General features: G+C 49.0%; 1 protein-coding gene across 1 annotated transcript in view; it reads left to right on the top strand.

Annotated features, from left to right (window-relative positions):
* The window catches only part of Coro2b (coronin 2B), a 111,623-nt gene extending 91,969 nt beyond the window's left edge, over window positions 1-19,654 (top strand). The window contains exons 4-12 of the mRNA XM_031343405.1: window positions 6,156-6,305; window positions 7,257-7,421; window positions 9,402-9,518; window positions 9,690-9,794; window positions 10,760-10,856; window positions 12,133-12,245; window positions 12,544-12,634; window positions 12,831-12,970; window positions 18,368-19,654. Coding sequence (XP_031199265.1) covers window positions 6,156-6,305; window positions 7,257-7,421; window positions 9,402-9,518; window positions 9,690-9,794; window positions 10,760-10,856; window positions 12,133-12,245; window positions 12,544-12,634; window positions 12,831-12,970; window positions 18,368-18,499 — 1,110 coding nt within the window. The 3' untranslated portion in view covers window positions 18,500-19,654. The remainder of the gene's footprint in view (window positions 1-6,155; window positions 6,306-7,256; window positions 7,422-9,401; window positions 9,519-9,689; window positions 9,795-10,759; window positions 10,857-12,132; window positions 12,246-12,543; window positions 12,635-12,830; window positions 12,971-18,367) is intronic.
* The last annotated feature ends 1,320 nt before the right edge of the window (window positions 19,655-20,974 follow it).

The following is a 20,974-nucleotide window of genomic DNA, read 5'->3' as shown; positions in this document are numbered from 1 at the left end:
TGGTGTGGGCATCCAAGACAGAGCTACCCAGGACCCTGACTCTGCAGGTGCAGGCTGGTGTGGGCATCATGCCTTAGTTTTGATAATAAAATTAAGAAGTGGGCCTACCAGAGCATACTATATATAACCTCAGCATTTGAGGAGGGAAAGGAGAACAGAGTTCAAGGTCATCCTCAGGTATGTAGTGAGTTCAAGGGCAGCCTGGGACATATGAGACCCTGTCTGAAAACAAAAAGAAAGGAGGGGGCCAGAGAGAGGTTCAGTGGCTGAGACTGCTTGATGTTCTCGTGTATCCTGTACCCATTTCAGGTGGTTCATGATCACTTGTAACTCCAGCTCCAGGGGAGCCAGTGCTGCCTTCTAGCCTCTAAAAACGTCTGTATGCACAGACACATACATACACACAGATACAATTATATATATATATATATATATATATATATATATATATATATATATATTTTAATAATTATTTTTATTCTCTCATATATTACATCCCAACTGTAGTTTCCCTTCCTCTCACCCTCTCCCCATCCCAATATAATTATTTTTCAAAAGGAAAAAAGAGTCACATCTAATGTTTGACCTCTAGAAAACTTGTCTGTAATCCTTAATTTTACGTTAGCATTACTCAAGTAGGCATTTCAAATCCATGGTCATTGTCCTAGTTAGGATTTCTATTGCTGTGATGAAACACTATTACCAAAAGAAACTTGGGGAAGAAAGGATTTATTTGCATTACATTTCCATATCCCAGTCCACCATCCAAGGCTGTCAGGACAGGACTCACACAGGTCAGGAACCTGGAGGCAGGAGCTGATGCAGAGGCCATGGAAGAGTGCTGCTTACTGGCTTGCTCTTCATGGCTTGCTCAGCCTGCTTTCTTATAGCACCCAGGACTATCAGTCCAGGGGTGGCACCACCTATAGTGGGCTATGTTCTCCCAACATTGATCAGTTATCAATCAAAAGAAAAAAAAATGCACCATGGGTCAGTCTCGTGGAGGAATCTTCCCAACTGTGATTCTCTCTTTTAAAGTGACTCTAGCTGTGTCAAGCTGACATAAAACTAACCAACAGTCATCTTCCTGGGAGATACATACTCAGTTTTCTTTTTCTTTCCTTTTTTTTTTTTTTTTTTAGGTTTTTCCAGACAGGGTTTCTCTGTATAGCTCTGGCTGTCCTGGAACTCACTCTGTAGACCAGGCTGGCCTCCAACTCAGAAATCCATCTGCCTCTGCCTTCCAAGTGCTGGGATTAAAGACGTGCGCCACCGCCACCACCGCCCGGCAACTCAGTTTTCTTTAGTCTTCAAGGCAATTGTGTGGCATGGGTAGAGCTACCCCTCAGCTGAGAAAACATGTTCAGAAAATCTAAGAAACTTGGCCACAGACTCACAGGGACTCGGGTCAGAGCCTGGGTTTGCAAGGAGCTTGTTCGAGCCCAAAATCAAGCTTTGTTGGCTAGCTACTCACGCACACACTAGTTTGGAGGCTCTATCTACCCCTTAATGCACCCATCTTGCCCTCTCTTGTCTGCGCATGTCTGCTGTCTCTCAGGAGACTCCCAGCTCCTGGAAGCCAAGACACGACCCACCCACCACCCACCCCCACTTATCTAATTGATTAAACGTGACTGAGTGTGACAAGACCCTGGCTCCGGGCTGGCAGGGGACTCTCTGGCACAGCTGGCTTGCTGGAGGAGAGCCCTCCACGCTTCTCTCCACCCCTTCCTTCCCCAATTCCTGTTTGGCAGGCTCTCTGGTTTCCTGTGTTATTGCAGGAAGCTCCCAGCACACTCCCTGGGCAGAACCACAGTGCTCCTCCCACATCCCAGATACACTTTGTTTCCAGCGAATTCCATGCATTCTAAGAGACAGGAGTTTCCTTCTGGGTGTTTTAAACCCGCTGTGAACTGCAGCTACTCACCATGTTTTTTTTTTTTTCTTTTATATATATATATATCTGGTGCCAACTTTTTGCAGTGGGTCAAGCCTGATGGTTTCTTTCCTCTCAGCAATGTTAGAGAAGTCTGGGAGATAAACTAATTTGGCTCAATGTAGAGACGAGAAAGCTGGGCCCAGGAGGGAAACTGCCAGGTATCAAATAAGAGATGCCTCTCTTTGGGGTATAGATTCTCCCTGGTTCCCCAAAGCTTGCTTAGGGGCTTGCGTCCTACATTTAATAATCACCAGTGTCCACCTGTATACACCTGTCTGTCTGTCTCTGTCTGTCTCTGTCTCTCTGTCTCTGTCTCTCTCTGTCTCTCTCTGTCTCTGTCTCTCTGTCTCTGTCTCTCTGTCTCTCTGTCTCTCTCTGTTTCTCAGAAGCTTAGATCCATCCCGAAGGCTGGAGCTGGGTTCTCGAGCCACAAACCAGCTGCCACTCTAACACATCAGTTAGTGCTCACATGCCTCCGGACCCAGCTGGATTTAAGCCACAAGCCTCTTCAAGGTCCCTGGATCCCTTTACTTTCTATACCAAGAGCCAGAACCTCAGAGGGGTTAATGGCTCATCAAGTGTCATTCAGCTAGTGACTGGCTTTGGCCTCAATACATATGCATGCATGTGCACATGCATATACACACACAAGTATATGCATATGCATTCATTTTACATATACCAACACATATACATGTATATAATTTGTTTCTTATATATGTTTATACATGTATCTTACATATATTCTTACACATGTGTGTGCATATATATGGCATATCTGTACATAGTAGTATGTAAAGATACTCACTGCCTGCATACCACAGACTGGGATTTTCTTGCGGGGGTCCCTTGTTCCGCGGGACGATGGGTTCTGGCCAGGTGGGCACGGGATTCAGCTTTGACAAACAGACTAGACACGGGTGGTGTAAAATCTGAGTGTATTTCTTTTAAAAATAACATGAGGCTTTTACAATCATTGCAAAAGAGAAATGAAAAATCTGGCAGCTCAACAGTTGAGGTACCTCTGAGGCTATCTAAAACATACTGGGTCTAAAACAGTAGCTATCTCCTCTGAACTGGTGCTGCATCCCCCGGGCCCAAGCACTCTGGGCCCAGGGGACTGCGCTCTCGCACAGTATGAATACTAATATTCATAATATTATATATAATATTCATAATATTATATATTCATAATATTATATGAATATAATATTTGCATACATGAATCTGAGTCCTAGCCCATCTAAGTTCTAGTGCTAGTCTTGCATGTGAGTCTAAGTCCTTCTTCTTCCACTCCTAGTGCTAGACTGAAGTCACATAGGCAAAACGACCCCCACACACCCAGGTCAGCAGGGTCTGGTAGCTAGGTGTGAAGCAGGAGGAAGAGGGGTGGAGCCCTCTCTGTTGAGGTATTCTTATGCTAATTCTCTGGTTCTTGCTGGAGGCAGGCAGAGGAGAATCTTGACCTAACACTTTCAGCTAATGTTTTAGAGTGAGAGAAACCTTTCAATTACTCTCTAGTACTTAAAACATTAAACTAGGATAGTTGGAAACATTGGTGAAGGTCAGAAAGCAATGTCCAAATTTTCTCTTGCTAGCTGTAAGAAAATGATATCTTGGTGAGTTCCTAGCACACTAGTACAAGGACATATCTGGGCCCCCTCTGAGTTTGGGGTGCCAGGCGACAATGCGGAGGCAGGAGACTGACTTTCCTTGAAGTTTACGCCTCAGATACCACCTTCACGCAAAGTGTGCGTGGCACCTGCAATCACATGAAAATAAATAAGCTGTAAAACATGCATAACAGTAGCTTTTTAGGACAAAAGAAGAAAGTGTGTGTGTGTGTGTGTGTGTGTGTGTGTGTGTGTGTTGTATACATGTCTAAGCATTAGTCTTCTCAATTGGGGGTGAAAGAAATGTGTCTTCCTGGTCATCACCCCACTACTGCCCCCCCCTTTCTAAACCAGTCCTCACTCCACAGTCCTTGCACTGTTGGATGACAGGTCATGCCAGGTCCCTTTTCCTGTCACTTTTGCACACTAGCAGATGGGGGAAGGGGGTAGGCGAGAGCCACCAAGTGACTCCCAGTGAAGAATGATTTCCTCACTGGGAGGGCTGATTCCCGAAACTGAGAATGGTGGTTTCAAATTCTCCATGGAAAAACTTCCTTCTTATTGAGTTGATAGATGAGTTATAGGGGCTTTTGTGGGGAGGCCCTTATTTCCATAGTCCAAGGAAGATGCACCTGATTGGTCAGGAAACTTGGCAAAGGAGTTCCCTTCAAGCATCCCAACTTCAGCCTTGCTCACTTTCAGATGATCTTTGTGATTGATGGTCTAGCCAAATGGTGACCATGAAAGGATTGACATCACATATTTAATTGTTCCATTCTTGTTAGTCAGTTGTTTTCTGTCTAGATGATGTCATAAGGAATATCCCATGCCTTCCTAGGAATACTAGTTACATAGTTACTTTTCTTGAGCAACTGTAAGAAAGCGCTACAACCAAGGCAAGTATGGAAGAGTTTATTTGAGCTTACAGTTCCAGAGGATACGAGTTCAACGTGGCAGGGAGGCATGCTAGCAGCAGCGGGAGCTGAGGGTTTATGTCCTTTACCATCAGCATGAAGCAGGGGGTCAACTGGAAGACACTTGAAGCCCTAGCTGGGTAGTGGTGGCACACATCTTTAATCCCAGCACTTGGTAGGCAGAGGCAGGCAGATCTCTGGGTTTGAGGCCAGCCTGCTCTACAGAGTGAGTTCCAGGACAGCCAGGGCTACACAGTGAAACTCTATCTCAAAAAAGGAGAGAGAGAGAGGAGAGAGAGGAAGAGAGAGAGAGAGAGAGAGAATAAGAACTACTCAAAAGCCCACCTCCAATGGCTTACTTCCTTCAACAAGGTCATACCTCCTAAATTTCCCCCAAACAGCACCACCCACTGGGGACAAAGTGTTAAAATACAGAGCCTATGGGGGACATTCTCATTCACACTGCCACAGTAGATCACAGAGTATCATAGAAGAGCCTTGAGAAATGACCTACTTCTCTTCCAGAGGATCCAAGTTTGGTTCCTAGCACCCATGTCAACTTAAGTCCAGCTCCAGATGATCCAGTGTCATATTCTGCCTCCTTGAGCATTACACTCAAGTGCATACACCTACACCTACACTCACACACACACACACACACACACACAACCTTGGGGGAGGGATCCCATTTCTCATCATAATTCTGTAACTATATATAGCCCCTCATAGCTGACAAGCCATTATCACTGCTATCTCATTCTGCATCCCAGTAGGCCAGGCAGGGCAAGAGCAGATGACATGGCAACAATTGAGAAGCATGCCTGGATGGAGCCACTGAAGCCCAATGGAATGAGTATCAGAAACCAAGATCTATCTGGAGTTCAGTGCCTCACTCTGGAGCTGTGTGCTCTTCTCTGTAGCTCCCCACCTGGACCATTTTTTGGCCTATCCTTCTCTCCACAGACCATCCTCTTATGCTTCTTGGCTTGCACAAGACTGCAAACAGCAGCTCCACCATCCAGGATCTGCCTAGGCTCTCCCTCAAGCCTGATGCAGACCTCTAGACTGATGCTCTAGAGTCCATTATCTCTTAGCATAGACCAGAACTTTCCTCTACCCAGTCCATCAGGGTCAAGGACAAAGTAGGAGACTCACCATGAAGGACACAGGAGCTGGGGCAGAAAAGGGAGAAGCAGATTTCCTTAGTGGATTGCTGGGGGGAACTGAAGGCAGATGTTTAATTTGGTGCTTGCTAAAAGCTGCTGTGACTGTCTGAGCCTGACAGAAGAATAGCATGCTGGGGGATAGGGAGAGGCTCAGTTGATAAAAGTACTCGTCTGACATGCATGAAACCCTGGGTTCAATCCCCAGCATCCTATAAAACAGGCATGCTAAAACAACTCATGGTAGTACATTCCTGTAATCTAAACACTCCAGAGGTAGAGAGGCAAGATCAGAAGTTTCAGGTCATCTTGAGCTACATTCGATCCTGTTCAAAAACAAACAAAACCAAAAAAAAAAAAAAAAAAAAAAAAAAAAAAAAAAAAAAAACCTGAAAACAAGGTTCATTGGCACCTGTGGCCAAAAGAGGGATGCTTTCTGCCCTGGCTCGAACTGGCTCCTCCCCCAGGTCTGTGGCACTCCCTGCCCCTGTTTGTCCAACTAAAGCCAAGACTCTCCCCTCTGCAGGTGCGGATCTGGGAGATCCCTGATGGTGGGCTGAAGCGGAACATGACCGAGGCTCTCCTGGAGCTCCACGGGCACAGCCGCCGTGTGGGGCTGGTTGAGTGGCACCCCACGACCAACAACATTCTGTTCAGCGCTGGCTATGACTATAAGGTACAAGGCTCAGGTGTGGGCAGTCTGGCTAGAGTTAGCTCAATGGGGGATGACGAGGGAGAGAGGAGCATGGATAGTCCAGGCATGTTGACTGACATGGGCCCATTTGATCAGTCAGTCATTCAGTCATTCATTCATTCTCTACATAAGACTGGCCATCTCCTGTGCACAAGTTTTTCCTGGGAGTCTTGGAGCCTTAAGGCATCTTTCCTGTCCTCCCTGGAGTTTAGTAGACTAGAAGACAGCAATGTCCATAACCTTTGTCTGGTAACTTCCTAACCAAGAGATGATCATGCCTTCCTAGTGGGAAGAAATGAGCAACTTGAGCTGAGCTCTCAGGCCTGCAGGGGAAATTGCAGCCCAAAACCCTATCATGCCAGCCACCTGGAACCAGTCATGGGATACCTCTCCTTATTTCTTGAAGAAACCAAGTCAAGACTGGGACCTGCCAGAGGCTCTCAGTGGATGTGTGTGTTGGTTACTTTTCTGGCTATTGTGACCAAATACCCAACACAAAACAACTTAAGGAAGAGTCATCTTGGCTCATAGTGGAAGGGAATAGTCTGCCAAGATGGCAGGCTCATGAGGCAGCTGGTCACACTGCATCCGCCAACAGGAAGCAGAGAGATGAATGCTCATGCTTAGCCATCTGTGGAGAGGTGCCACCCACATTTAGGGTGGGTCCTCCCACCTCAGTTAACCTGACCTAGACACTCCCTCACAGATTCTTCCAGACCACTGCCTTCTAGGTGAAATGATGGTCAGTATGAATGTCAGTGTGTGGTTGCCATGCATCTGCCTTCCTGTACAGAACCCTTGACAATGAGCCTGTAGCTCAACGTAGCCCAAGCCTTGTACAGACACTTCCCAAGGTTGTTGATGTGGATGGAGGACAGGCACCCAGGACCATAGCAGCCACTGACTTTACCCACTGCACATCTGCCTTCACAGGTCCTCATCTGGAACCTGGACATAGGCGAGCCAGTGAAAATGATTGACTGCCACACCGATGTAATCCTCTGCATGTCCTTCAATACAGACGGCAGCTTGCTCACCACCACGTGCAAGGACAAGAAGCTGCGTGTGATTGAACCACGCTCTGGCCGTGTCCTGCAGGTGGAGCCCTATGATTTGTTGAGGGGGAGGAGGTTCTGGAGTCTGTGGAGGAATCTGGCTGTGCTGGGGCCCTGCTCCTGCATCTCACCCATGCTTCAGGCCAGCCTATGGGCTCAGGGACATTCTCAGCCTGTAGGAAGTCTGATCTGTATGGACAGGAAGGGACCAGATGACTCCTACCACAGTGACATCTCCTCTAAAGGGGATTCCTCTGCCTGTGCAATGGACCTTCAGTCCCTGAGTCCCTGGGGTTAACCAGGTCCCATCATGGGTACAGAGGGAGAGGACCTTGAACTCACTGACCAACCACCTGCACAAGATGTGCCTGTGGCAAATGGCACATGATTCCAGGTCCACAGATGGCTCTACATGGGGAGGCTGGTGGGAGGTTAATCCCCAAGACTCAGATTGAAAAGATTGAGTCATTTGAGAATAACTCATGATTGTTTCCTTGGTTCTTTCTACATGTCAATCATACAGCTCTGGAGGATGAGAAAATATGGATGGGCAAGACAGGGGACAGAGGACAGAGGACTACTTAATTAAGAGGAAGCAGTTGATTAGGGAGCTTGCCTACAACGCAGAGAGCCCTGGGTTTGATCCCCAGCACTGTCTGAACTGTTGGGGGTGGCTCATGCCTGGAATCCCAGCACTTGAAGATTGAGGCAGAAAAACCAGATGGGGGAGGTCTTTCCAGGACATGTTTCCTGGGTTAAAAGAAGCGCCGCTCTTGACAGTACTCAACGCAGCAGCCCCGACCCCACCCCTGAGGAGTTAGTGAAGGATAACCCAGCCCTTCCCTCCTGTTTCCACTGCTCTGGATAATGCAAGGTCCTTGTTTCCTGAATCCCAGGGCTCTGTGATGGAAGACAACTGTGTTTGTATCCTGCAGCTACTGTAACAAATGACCTCAAGCTAAGTAGCTTGTCCTTTCTGATAAAGGGAACCAGGTGTCCCAAGTGGCTGCATCTGCAGGCTGCTGCTCTCCCTCCAGAGATTTTAGGGGAGACTCAGTTTTTGTGTGTGTGCGTGTGTGTGCGTGTGCACACAGGTACACACACATGCACTGACATGTACACGTGCACATGAGTGTCAGAGGCTGATGGCAGGTGTCTTCTTCAGTTGCTCTCCACATTATTTTTTTGAGGCAGGGTCTCTCGCTGAACCCACCCTCACTGACGCAGCCAGGCCACTGGCCAGCAAGCCCAGGGAACCTCTTGCTTCCATCTCCCAGGGCTGAGATTACAAAGACCACCACTCAGCTTTTTAATTTTTGAAAATATTCTACATTTATTAATTTCTCATGTGTTAGGGGAAGAGTTCACACGTGGAGGAGATCGGGGACAACTCAAAGGCATGAACTCTCTTCTACCATATAGGTTCCTGGGATCTGACTCAGGGCTTCAGGCTCTGAGGCATTTGCCTTTGCTGAGCCTTTTTTTTAAAAAAAAAATAAAATATATATGGTTTTGCAAAGATTGAACTCAGGACCCCAGCTTGCACGCCGAGCACATTATCAATGGAGCCATCTCTCACTGTGGAGCTCTATGTGGGCTATGCTGGCCTGGAACTTGTAATCCTCCTGCCTCCACTTGTCAAATGCTAGATTCTAGACTTGTTCTTGCTTCTTCTAGCTTCTGGGGGCTGTTGGCAGGCTGGCCTGTGGCTGTCCCACTCCAGTCCCTGTCCCTGCCTCCACGGTTATGTCATTTCCTCCCTATGCACTATATGACCTCACACCTCTCTTACAAAGACACTGGTGACGGTATTTAGAGCCTACCTGTGAAAATCGTAGCAATCTCTCCATCTCAGGATTCGTAGCCAAATTGCACATGTAAGGATCTTTTAAATCTAAATCAGGGGGCAGTCACAGCACCCTCTAAGTGGGACATGGGTTTTGGGAGACCACTACTTCCTTCAGCTCTCTACAGAGCCACATACTGAGGGTCCTAGCTCACCAATGGTTTCTGTCCCCTCCAGGAGGCAAACTGCAAAAACCACAGAGTGAACCGGGTAGTGTTCCTGGGCAACATGAAGCGGCTCCTTACAACAGGGGTCTCCAGGTGGAACACGAGACAGATCGCCCTCTGGGACCAGGTCAGCCACTAGGATCTCAGCGGGAGGGCAGGGAGGGCCAGCCAGCCTATGTCTGAGCTCCTGGGGCCTCTGCTGGAGGGGGCTGTAGCTCTGGTGGCTGTGCTGGGATTTGGGAAGGAGCCACCCTCTCCTCCCAGATGTAGCTTGACCCACACCACTCTCCTTCCTCAGGAGGATCTGTCCATGCCAATGATCGAGGAAGAAATTGATGGACTCTCAGGCCTCCTGTTCCCATTCTATGATGCTGACACCCACATGCTCTACCTGGCTGGAAAGGTAAGGGAGGGGGAGGGACTGTCAATCACCGGGAGATTCCAGTCCCCATCAGAACATCTCTCTTGCCTTATCCCTAAGAAACCCAACCTAATCGTTGTGGCTTCCCACAAGCCAACCCAGCCTCTGGCTCTCACCACTTCCAACTACACCTCTGTCATTCTTGCTGAAGCGTCAGTGACTGAGAACACCTTTTGGGACAAGTTGGAGTGGAGGAATAAAGATCTAGCCTGATATGTAGACAGTGACCAATGGCAGAAGATGAAACACCTGTCAGGAGATCTTCCAATGTGGCCTCATCAGAAAGGCTGTATGGACATGATAAAACCAACCATACCACGCACATCACACCAAACACCACACTGCACATATAATGTACATACCACATACATACCATACATACTGGCTGCACCATACATATACACCACAACGTCCATACGTACATAATACACTGCACACATCTCACACATGATACCACCCACATATGCCACATACCACACCATACATACATACGACAGACTATACATACATACCACATTACATATATACACATTATACAGACTATAATATATACTAGAATGCACACAAACTATTCACTACACCTACATATACCTTACCATATAGACCACATATACATACAGTATCACATACATACCACACATCACACCGTATACATCACAGCATATACACACTATATAAACACGCTACACTGAATACTTGCCACACACTGCCCACACATCACACAAATCCCATGCATCATGCAGACACACACTGTGAGCGCACATACTCACATATCATGTATATACCATCTCATCTCCACCCCAGCCCCTAGTAGAGCTACCAAGGCCTAAAGTACAGGTCTCTTCATCTCCTGGCCACCTCTGAGGCACAGAGGCAGCTCTCTCCTACAGCGCCATAGGTCTGCTTGACCCTGCCCTGCATTCTCACTGCCTCTCTGCTACCTCCAGGGGGATGGAAACATCCGGTACTATGAGATCAGCACGGAGAAGCCCTACCTGAGCTACCTCATGGAGTTCCGCTCCCCAGCCCCACAGAAAGGCCTAGGTAAGGACCCGGAGGCTGCTGCAGGGCTGCTTTGTACAGAACAGGAGATGGTATTGGCTTCCACATACACATGATCCCCTTGACACAGTAGTCAGACTCCAAAGCCACAGTCAGTGGGCAGATGGGAATGGGCCCACGTGTGCCATGTCTAGCAGGCCAGCTCCCCTGTACCCAGCCTGTCACTCATGGCACCAGCTTGGTCATCTTTCTCAGCAGCAGCCTCTGTCTTCTTTCTCAGCTGTAGATGGAGAGACTCCACTGTGGGACTCACATGGTGGGAGGAAGTTCAGTGGCTCTGAAGCCAGGACTATAGCCCCAACAGGACCAGGCCCAACAGGGCAGGCAGGAACACTCTACCATTTTTCTTGGATCCCAGCACCCAGAGAGGAGAACAGAGAAGGTTGTGAGTTTGAGGGCAGACCAGGGGCTATGTAGTGAAACCCTGCCTGGGTAAAGAGGGAGAGAGAGGGGGAGGGAAGGAGGAGAGATAGGTGGAAGGGAGAGTATTCTAGAATTCTCTTTGGAAGAGCAGCTTCCATCTCAGTCAGAAAGACCTAGAACCCTCACTCAGACTCACACTACAGGAAAGACACATGTCCTGTCTGTGCTTGGCACACTGCCAGGCAGGTGTCTTATCTGTGGGCTTCACTCTCCCATGACCTCACATAGGGCCATCTCTGCCCAACTAACCAAAAGTTCAGAGTTAGTGACTCACCCAAGAACTCCTGTGTGGAAAAGGGGCAGAGTCCCAGTTCAAATCCCATTTATGGAAGCGCAGGCTGAGCTCTTAGCACCATGGAGCCTTGTCTTGGAGTAGCTCTTCTATTCAGGAGACGAAGCTCAGGACAATTTGGCTAGTGAAGCGCAGACAACACATGCAAGTGCTGCTGTTTCTAGAAGATCAGCAACAAGCTGTCTCTTGGGCTGTGTTGAAACCTCTGGAGTGGGCAGTGGCTTTGCCCTCCTTTCTGTTTTCTGCAGACTGAGACAGATGTGTAGGGAAGACAGTTCATTCCAGAAGGTGCTAGGCCCTGCAGCCTTGTATAACTTTGTATCTTGATCTTGAGGCCAGCCTGGGATACATGACCTTAACCTTGCCTGGCCCCTCCCCTGGCAAAAAGTGACTGTCTTCAGTCAGAGGCCGACTCAAGACCTCATGGCCACCCTCCGTCCTCTGGATGGGTCCTTGCACACAAACTGTAGCCAGTCTGAGAACTTCAGACCATGAGCAGGGAGGGACAGAGAGAAACCCATAAAGCCCCGTGTCTCTCTATAGGTGTCATGCCCAAGCATGGGTTGGATGTGTCTGCCTGTGAGGTCTTCCGCTTCTACAAGCTGGTGACGCTCAAGGGCCTTATTGAACCGATCTCCATGATTGTACCCAGGAGGGTGAGTGGGCCTGGGGTGGGCTGCAAAGGGCCCCATGTTGAATCTTACTAACCAGATGAACCCAGAGAGAGGAGGTGCCAGGGACTAGACTATTCAGACTCCACCTGAGGTCGAAGGTGGAGGACACTCTCAGGTAGGGATGGTTGGTCTGCATGAAAGGGGTCAGTTCTCAATGGGAGGCCCGGGGAGGACAATGACTTAGAGGTGGAACTGCAGGAGTGTGCCTAGCTAGCCGGCCAGGGCCAGGGCTTTCCCAGCAGTTCCCAGCAACCCTTTCTCTTCTTTCTCCCCTATGCAGTCAGATTCCTACCAGGAGGACATTTACCCCATGACACCAGGCACAGAGCCAGCGCTGACCCCTGATGAATGGCTGGGAGGCATCAACCGAGGTACCTCTGCAGGTGGACTACCACAGAAGAGCCCAAGAGGCTGCAGGCATTGCCCCACTCTAGCTCAGCCGGCTTCCTCTGCATGATCCCCTGTCCAGATGTGCCCTCCCTCCCACACAGCCAGCAGGCTCAGTACAGGGATACTTCACTCTACAGCCCAGCCTGTTGAATGACACTGTCTCCATTGCCTTCCCAGATCCGGTGCTGATGTCTCTGAAGGAAGGCTATAAGAAATCTTCAAAAGTGGTATTTAAGGCCCCCATCAGAGAAAAAAAGAGTGTCGTCGTCAACGGCATCGATTTATTAGAAAATGTCCCACCCAGGACAGAGAATGAGGTAAGGCTGCAGGGTCTTCCCCACAACTCAGGAAGAGCCAGCCAGGCCTTTATGTTGCCACTCTGAGCTTCAGGCTTGGAAGCCAACTCTCTCCTGGGACATTTTTCTGTCAGTGACACATTCTGTAAGTAACATGTAGTTGGCTCCCTTTGCCTCTGACCTCAGTGAACATGGAAGCTGGGATGACAGAGATCTGTCTCCTTCCAAACCTCAAATTCACTGCCACAGGGGTTGAACATCATCCTCATGAGTCCACTGCAGAGTGTAGTGGGCATTGTAAATCATCAAGAGGATCCAGCCCGGCCTCATCACAGTAGGCCTTGCCTTCCCGCTTGCTGGTCTGTCACATTTCCTGCCTCAGAGGAAGAGGCTGGCTGTTCACAAAAGGCTCTTTGTACCACCTAGAAGGCGTGAGAGCTCATGCTGAGATGGCTAGAGCTGTCCATGCCCTCTGAAGTCATTGCTTTCAGGCTGTACCCCCAGGCCCACATGCCAACACAGCTCAGCTCAGCTGGCAGTTATAGGATGCCTACTGTGTGTCAGGCCCGTGGCCTGATGCAGCTGGAAGAAGGATTGCGTAAGCCCATCTGTGTACGATTTCTGGCTCTGCCATTTCCTGGCTGGGACTGAGTTTCCTGACTTGTCCAGCTGTCGTAACACTAGAGAGATGTTCCACAGTACCCAGTAGTCTTCATGGCTCATACTAAGTGCTCAGAGAGGCTGGCTGTGTTAGCCCCCCACTGCTGTGTAACACGTGACCCGGGGCATATTTACTTCACCCCAAGGATTTGTTACCTTTCTCATTGTTGTAGCTAAAATACCTGAAGGAGCAAGCAGAGAGGGTTTTGGGGGGTGGCGCCTACAGTTGGAGGGGATACAGTTCACTAGAGATAATGGCAGCACTAGGAAGAGGCATCTGGTCCCACCACCTCCACCATCAGGAAGCAGAGAATGAACTGGAAATGGGGCAGGGCTATAAAGCTTATAATCTCACCGCCTAGTGACCTGCTTCATCTAGGGAGGCATCACCTCCTAAAGGTTCCCTAGCCTTCTCAGAAAGCACCCCCCCCATTAGAAACCACGTGATCAAACACACAAGCCTCTGAGAGGAGCATTCCACACCCAAAGCAAAACACCTGGCAAAGGCTTATCAGCTTGCGGCATCTCTAGGTGCCTGTGGTTCAAGTCACTTATAAGCTGCAGCTCTGTTAGCTAAGGGAGGACCTGCTTGGACATTGAGTCTCATAGCTGCCTCAGTCCTCACTGTCCTAGCCACATGGACTTCAGTAAATGCTAGCTTTCACCATGTCAGCCAGCTCCCCACAGTGTAAGAGAGGAGTCCAAGAAGGAAGCCAAAGTAGTTCTGTAAGGTGATCTGGAATGACACATCATCAGTGCCGCCATGCCCTGCTTGCTTGACACAAGCTGTGAGGTGAGGTTCAGTTCAGTGGGGAGGATGACAAGCACTGCCTTAGACCAGGCTGCTGGTCCGCAAACGTAGACCATCACCATCAGTAGTAAAAATCACCACACTTCACCTCAGGGATCGGCCTTAAAAGAGAATTTGACAGGCAGCTTGATCACGGGCATGAAATGTGTTTATGCAGGCTGGGGATGTGGCTTAGCTAATAGAAGGCTTGTCTAACATTCCAAAGGACCTGGGTTCAATACCCAGTATGACATAATCTGGGCATATGGTAGACATCTGTAACCCCAGCACCTCTGAGGTAGAATCCATACTGAGCTAGAGACCTGGGATAGGAAAGAAAGGGTTACTTGGCATTGTAGGAAGATGTTCAGATTTCTAGGATGGAGGAACTCTTGTGATAAACACGATTTGTCTCAAAATAACCCAGGCAGAGGGCAGTGGGAGAAGACGTGGAACCGGGGCAGAGCTAGATGGCAGGCAATATGTAACATTTTCCGTTTTTAAAATATCTAATTTTTTGTTTGTTTGGTTGGTTTTTCAAGACAGGGTTTCTCTGTGTAGCCCTGGCTGTCCTGGAACTCACTCTGTAGACCAGGCTGGCCTTAAACCCAGAAATCCGCCTGCCTCTGCCTCCCAAGTGCTGGGATTAAAGGCATGTGCCACCACTGCCCGGCTAAAACATCTTTAAAAAAAGTACCCTGCCTTTTGAAGGTAGAATATGGGTTGCTGAGATTTCCTGGGGTGGGGTTTGGTGGGGGGGTTTGGGGGAGCAATGGTGAGGGTTAAAACTGTCTCAGTCCTGAGGGTAAAGAGGAAGGGCCCAAGGGGATTGAGTGACTTCCAGCTACACATAAGGCTTGGAACCGGTGACTGGAACTGGGGGATGCATTCATAGTTCTCTGTGCAGGTGAGACAGAGCCCACCATCCTCCTGTAGCTAGGCCGTGCCTCTCCCACCCTGGGAAGAAATAACTCAGACTCTGTAGACTCGGCTTTACCCACACTTGCAGTCATTCCAAAAGCCTGGAAGCAACCGACGAGCAAGCGGGGCGAGAAGGGAAAACAGCCATCTAAGGGCAAGGAGACAGCTCAGAAGCAGGGCATGACGGTGCATCAGGAAGCTGAGGCAGGAGGACTGCCAGGAGTCTGAGCTAGCCTGGGCTACATAGTGAGTTCCAGGCCAGATTAAGCTACAGATTAAGGCTATCTCAGAAAAGAAAAAAAAGGGGGGGGGGACAAAAGAGAGAGAGAGAGACAGAAGGAGAAAGGGAGGGAAGTTATATGGTGGGACAACTCAGTAACTGTACTGAATTATGCACTTAAAATGTGGGACTGCTATGGTCTCTGAATTGTACCTCATAGAGCCATGCTGTGCAGTGGGCCTAGTGGTGCAAGCATGTAATACCAGCAGCCGGGAGGCAGAGGCAACAGGGCTGCCACGAATTCAAAGCTAGCTTGGGTTACAAGTCTACTCCTAGCATTCAAGAGGTTTAAGCAGGAAGAGATCAAATCCCAGGCTAGCCTGTCTCAGCACCACCACCACCACTACCCCCTGCAAATAACAGTATAAATTAACTAATTAATTTTAAAACAGGGAAAGTCAATGAAGGAGGGAGTCATAAAATGATGCATTCTTTAAATTGTTGACTTTTTCTTGAAACATAAAAATGTATGTATTCATTCGATACTTCAGAGAAGGGAGTTGAAATTGGATCTCCCTGTACAACCCAGGCCAGCCTCAAACTCTCCATCCTCCTGCCTCCACCAGCACTGGATTACAGGCCTGTGCACTGGACCCAGTCCTTTTGTTTTTCACTTGGTCTTAGCTAAAAGGCTGAGAAGCAGTTCAGTATCTTTGAGGTGAAACCAGACAGAAAAACGTCGATCTAAAAGCAAAGTCCCCATTTTACATTGATTTCTCTAGTTTGTTTGTTTTCTAGACACTCTGGGTATTGAACCTAGGGCCTCACACATGCTGAGCAAGTGCTCCACCTCTAGCCCCTAATTTACTTCTGAGACAGGTACAATGAGGTAGAAAACTCACTCTATGACATATGTGTGTGTGTGTGTGTGTGTGTATATGTGTGTGTGTGTATGTATGTATGTGTGTACACATGTGCGTGTATGTGTGTGTATATTGTATATATATAGTGTGTGTCTCTGTGTATATACTATATGTATATATAGTGTGTGTATATATGTGTGTGTATATGTGTGTGTGCATGTGCATATGTATGCGTGTATATGTGTGTCTGTGTGTTGTTCAGTTTTGTGACAGGCTTTCCTATAGCCCTGGCTAGTCTCAAACTCCCTATAACCAAAGGGCATCTTGAACTTTTTTCCTCCTTCCCTTGCTTGCTGAGATTCCAGGCATGTGACACTACATTTGTTTCATGTAGTGCTGGGTAGCAAACCCAACACTTTTCCCATGCTAGGCAAGGTAGGCTGCATCCCAACCCCAGGCCTGGGACTTTTGACAGGTGCGTGTGGTTGGAAGGCCACAATAACGAGTCTCCATGGTTACATCACCTATACTTGGTTGCTTAAGCATCGCCTTCAGCAAGACTACTCTCTACTTACATTTTTTTATAGAAATGGCAATGCTCTGTCCTCATTGATGTATATTATATTTAATTAAATTATAAAAGCACATACATGATCAAATGTAATCATGCCGGAATCTCACAACACAGTGACTGTGGATATACCAGCTTGCTTTCTATTGCTGTGGTAAGTTACTATGGCGAAAAGTTAAGTTGGAGAGGAATGAGTTTATCTGACTTCCACTTCCACATCACAGTCCATCACTGAGGGAAGTCAGGGTCGGGGGTGGAGGGCTGGGGGAAACAGAAACTCAAGGCAGGAACCTGGAGGCAGGAACTGAAGCACAGACCAAGGAAGAATGTGGCTTGGTCAAGTGCAGGGTCCCGGCCCCGAGCCTATTTTCCCAGTCAGTGCTTTGTGGGTATCTGTTAGTAAATTTCACAGAAGCAATCAGAATTCGGTAGACCCAGGGAGTCGACTGTGCGAAGGTCTGCCAGAGTTGGTAAACTCTTTACCAATCAGGACCCAAACCACTGCTCAGACTTAGGCATTTCAGTCACGGTATTTTAAACAAGATTCTAGAACTAGAGCAAGACCTCGGTGATAGAGCACTTTGTCAGTGTGCCCTTGGCTTTGTACATACATATGCACACATACACACATACAGATGATTGCACACACAAACATTCACACCCACACACAAGGCCAAGTGCCATTCTCTACCCTCAATTTCCTCAAGAAGAGAAGAGAGATTGGCTCTGGGTTCGATCCTCTAAAACAGAGTGACATGGACTCATATAACCCTAAGCACCTGGGAGGAAGAGTCAGGAAGATCCTGAGTTCAAGGTCATGCTCAGCTAACTTAGTAAGTTTGAGGCCAGCATGGGCTGTATGAGACCTTGTCTATAAAAGAAAACTCTTAGAATTCTGTCTAGGATTCTTTTAAGAAGCAGAAGCTGGAACAACCGGAGTTGGAGCCGTCCTCTGCTACATAGCAAGTTTGAATGTAGCCAACCTAAACTACAAGAAAGAAAAGGAAGAGGGGAGAGGTAGGGGGAGGAGGGAGAAGGGAAGTGGAGGCAGAAGGATCAGGAGTTTAAAGCCAGCCTCAAACTTGAGCTAAATTGAGCCCCTATCTCAAACAAATAAAGGCTTTAGTTCAGACCCATAAAGGGGCTAACTTGACATCCTGAGAACCGGCCTCCCTCGGACAGGGATGTAAAGCGGCCACCATGCTTTACAATTCTCCCATCAGGGGGATAACTGCAGGGAGCACCGCGCTGCCTATCTCTGGGTGGTAGGAGGTCTGGGGAAGGTGAGCAGGCATGGCAGGTCTGAGTGGGGTGTGATGGGGTGTCTGAGAACCCTGGTCCTCCAAAGTTCTCCTCACCTACGTCTCTCCCTGCACCCCTTGCTGTACTCCAGCTTCTCAGGATGTTCTTCAGGCAGCAGGATGAGATTCGGAGGCTGAAGGAGGAGCTGGCACAGAAGGACATCCGGCTCCGTCAGCTCCAGCTCGAACTGAAAAACCTGCGCAACAACCCCAAGAACTGCTAGCCCCGCCTCGGGCTGTGTTAGTCCCGCCTCGGGCTGAGCAAGCCCCTCCTCCGGCTGTTTTCCAAGCCGATCTCTCCGTTGTTTCTACTGGTCCCTAAACTGCCTCTTATCTGTTGAGCCCAGAGACAGGGCCTGGACTGAAGCTAGGGACCAGCTGGTAGACCCTACCTACCACTTCAAGAACTGGAAGCTGACCTTTGACCTCCTGATTTCATGCTAACACAGTTCCCCAGCCTCTCCTGGAAAGCCCACCCCTGACTGGCTTTTCCTCGCAGCCCCGAGAGCCAGGCTTCCTCTTGGCTCCCTGCAGGTGTCCCCGAAGGACAGGAAGAGTGGGATTACAGCCTGATTTACAAGCTCGAACTTGTCCCCTGCAGAGGGGCTGCCAGGACCTATCCACACAGGAACCAGTTGCTCCTACCCCAGCATTCCTTCTGAAGCGCAGTGGGGGCTAGATTGAGGGGAGAGCTCGCTGCTCACCTCCTGCTTCATTCTGCTCCCAGCTGCCGAGCAAGCTCAAGTCATCTCGCCCAATGGTGAGCACCTGGCAGCCGGCCACGTTCTTTCTGAACTCTCTCCCACCCCCTTGTCTTCAGGGAATGAAGAGGACGCTCTCCAAGGCCATAATGACCCTTTGCCTACCCTGTGGTTCTCTTCAAAGCTCTTTTACAACCCTTTCCCATTTAATTTGTGAAGCAGGCAGGGATTAGTGTCCCCACTTGTCAATGACAGAACTGAGGGGTCACTCAGAGGGTCAGCTGCAGACCAAGTACCCTTGGTATGCAGACCCCCCACGGCCAGGACCCTTCCCACTGTACTGAGATGCCAGTCCCTGTGTGGGCTTCCTCAGAATGAGACCTGGAAGCCACTCCCACTGTCTGCCCAACACCAGTAGTGCCAACATGCCAGGTTGAGGTCCTCACACTCAGTGCCCCTGGACCCTCCTGGCCTGTGCTCCATGCTCTCACTCCCTGTGGGGGCTCTTTCTGGAAGCTGAGGCAGAGAAAGGGCAGAGCTTGGCCCGAGGGCAGGCAGAGCAAGATGGCTTCCAGGGAATGCTCTGCCTGTGTCTCCCTCCACTCCTCTCTCTCCCTTCCCACTCCCAACCCAGCTATCTCAGCCACTTTCAGCCTTACACACGCAGGATGACCACAGCCACTCCACCCACATAGCACTTTAAAGTTTACCCAGTTTTTTGACACATAGATCTCATCCGACTCGTGCATCTGCCCTACTTTACAGCGAAGGAAGCCGGAAAGTGGCTCTCTGCACGCAGCTCTGGGATGCCGCATCTCTTTGGTCTTCTACACGCTTGCTTTATCCCCCCCCCCCCATCCCTCCCTCTTTCCATTCCCCACCTAACACATGGGGCTCAAAAGCACTGGTGTCGTCAGGACAGCCACCGACATTTGGGCAGAGGAGATGTGAGGATCTCTGTCACTGGCTGGGATCTGCTATACATAAGACACTTCTTGCCTGCCCACCCTGCAAAACTTCCCAACTGCAGATGCCCTCTGGGAAGGGAGCTGAGGTGAGATTCCCCAGCCTGGGAGGGCCTCTCCCCTCCAACACCATGGCTCCCTTCCCTGCTCGCAGCTTGCTGAAGCAAGTTTTCCTCCCTCCCCACCACAGCTAGACTGTCAGCTCTCATCTCCCCTCCACACTTCTGGAATTTTCTTTCTCTCCATTGACCTTTGTGGTCTTCTGTGATTATTTATGCTGCCTCCCAAGGATAGAATTGAAATAAAATGTTTTCAAGTTATCAAGCCGAGGCATGGCCATGTCCTTTAGCCACAGGGAGACGCTACGTGGTCGCCTCATTGTTTCTGTGGCCAGTTGCACACTCAACTCCTCTGTCTTTTTGAACGGACAGCTACCTCGGTACAGCCCTCCTGCCACATTCTGGTCAGCCTGCACTGTTGACATGCCGGGAACCAAAGCACTATGTACACTGTCCTGTACACTGCATACAGTGTCCCAGCCTTAAAACACCAGATATCATGGCAACCTCCATCTAGTTTTGACAGACAAAAATGCCCCTGCGTATTACCCAGTGCCTCTGGGGGTATCAGAATCATCCCCAATTCGGAACTACTGTTCTGAGGCTGGTGATGGCTCCAGCAGGAAAAGGGACCCACCATCAAACCTGACAACCTGAGTTGTAGAAGGAGAAAACAGATTCTGATTGTCCTCTGACCTCCATTCATTTGACATGGCACTCTTGGGCACGTTGTATACACATATACACATATAAATATTACAAGTTTGATTATGTGTATACAGTACCAACAGTGGCCAGAAGGTGGTGTCAGGTTCCCTGAGCTGGAGTTACAGAAGGTTGTGAGACATTATTGAGTGCTGGGAACTGAACCTGGGTCCTCTGTAAGGGCAGCCAGTGCTCTAACCAGTGAGCCACTTCTCCAGCCCATATTTCTTTCTTTTCTTTTTTTTTTTTTTTTTTTTTTTTTTTTTTTT

The sequence above is a fragment of the Mastomys coucha genome, unplaced genomic scaffold (assembly GCF_008632895.1).
Source record: "Mastomys coucha isolate ucsf_1 unplaced genomic scaffold, UCSF_Mcou_1 pScaffold23, whole genome shotgun sequence".
Lineage (NCBI taxonomy): Eukaryota > Metazoa > Chordata > Mammalia > Rodentia > Muridae > Mastomys > Mastomys coucha.
The sequence above is the reverse complement of the archived record's forward strand: the minus strand, read 5'-3'. Positions and strand labels throughout refer to the sequence as shown.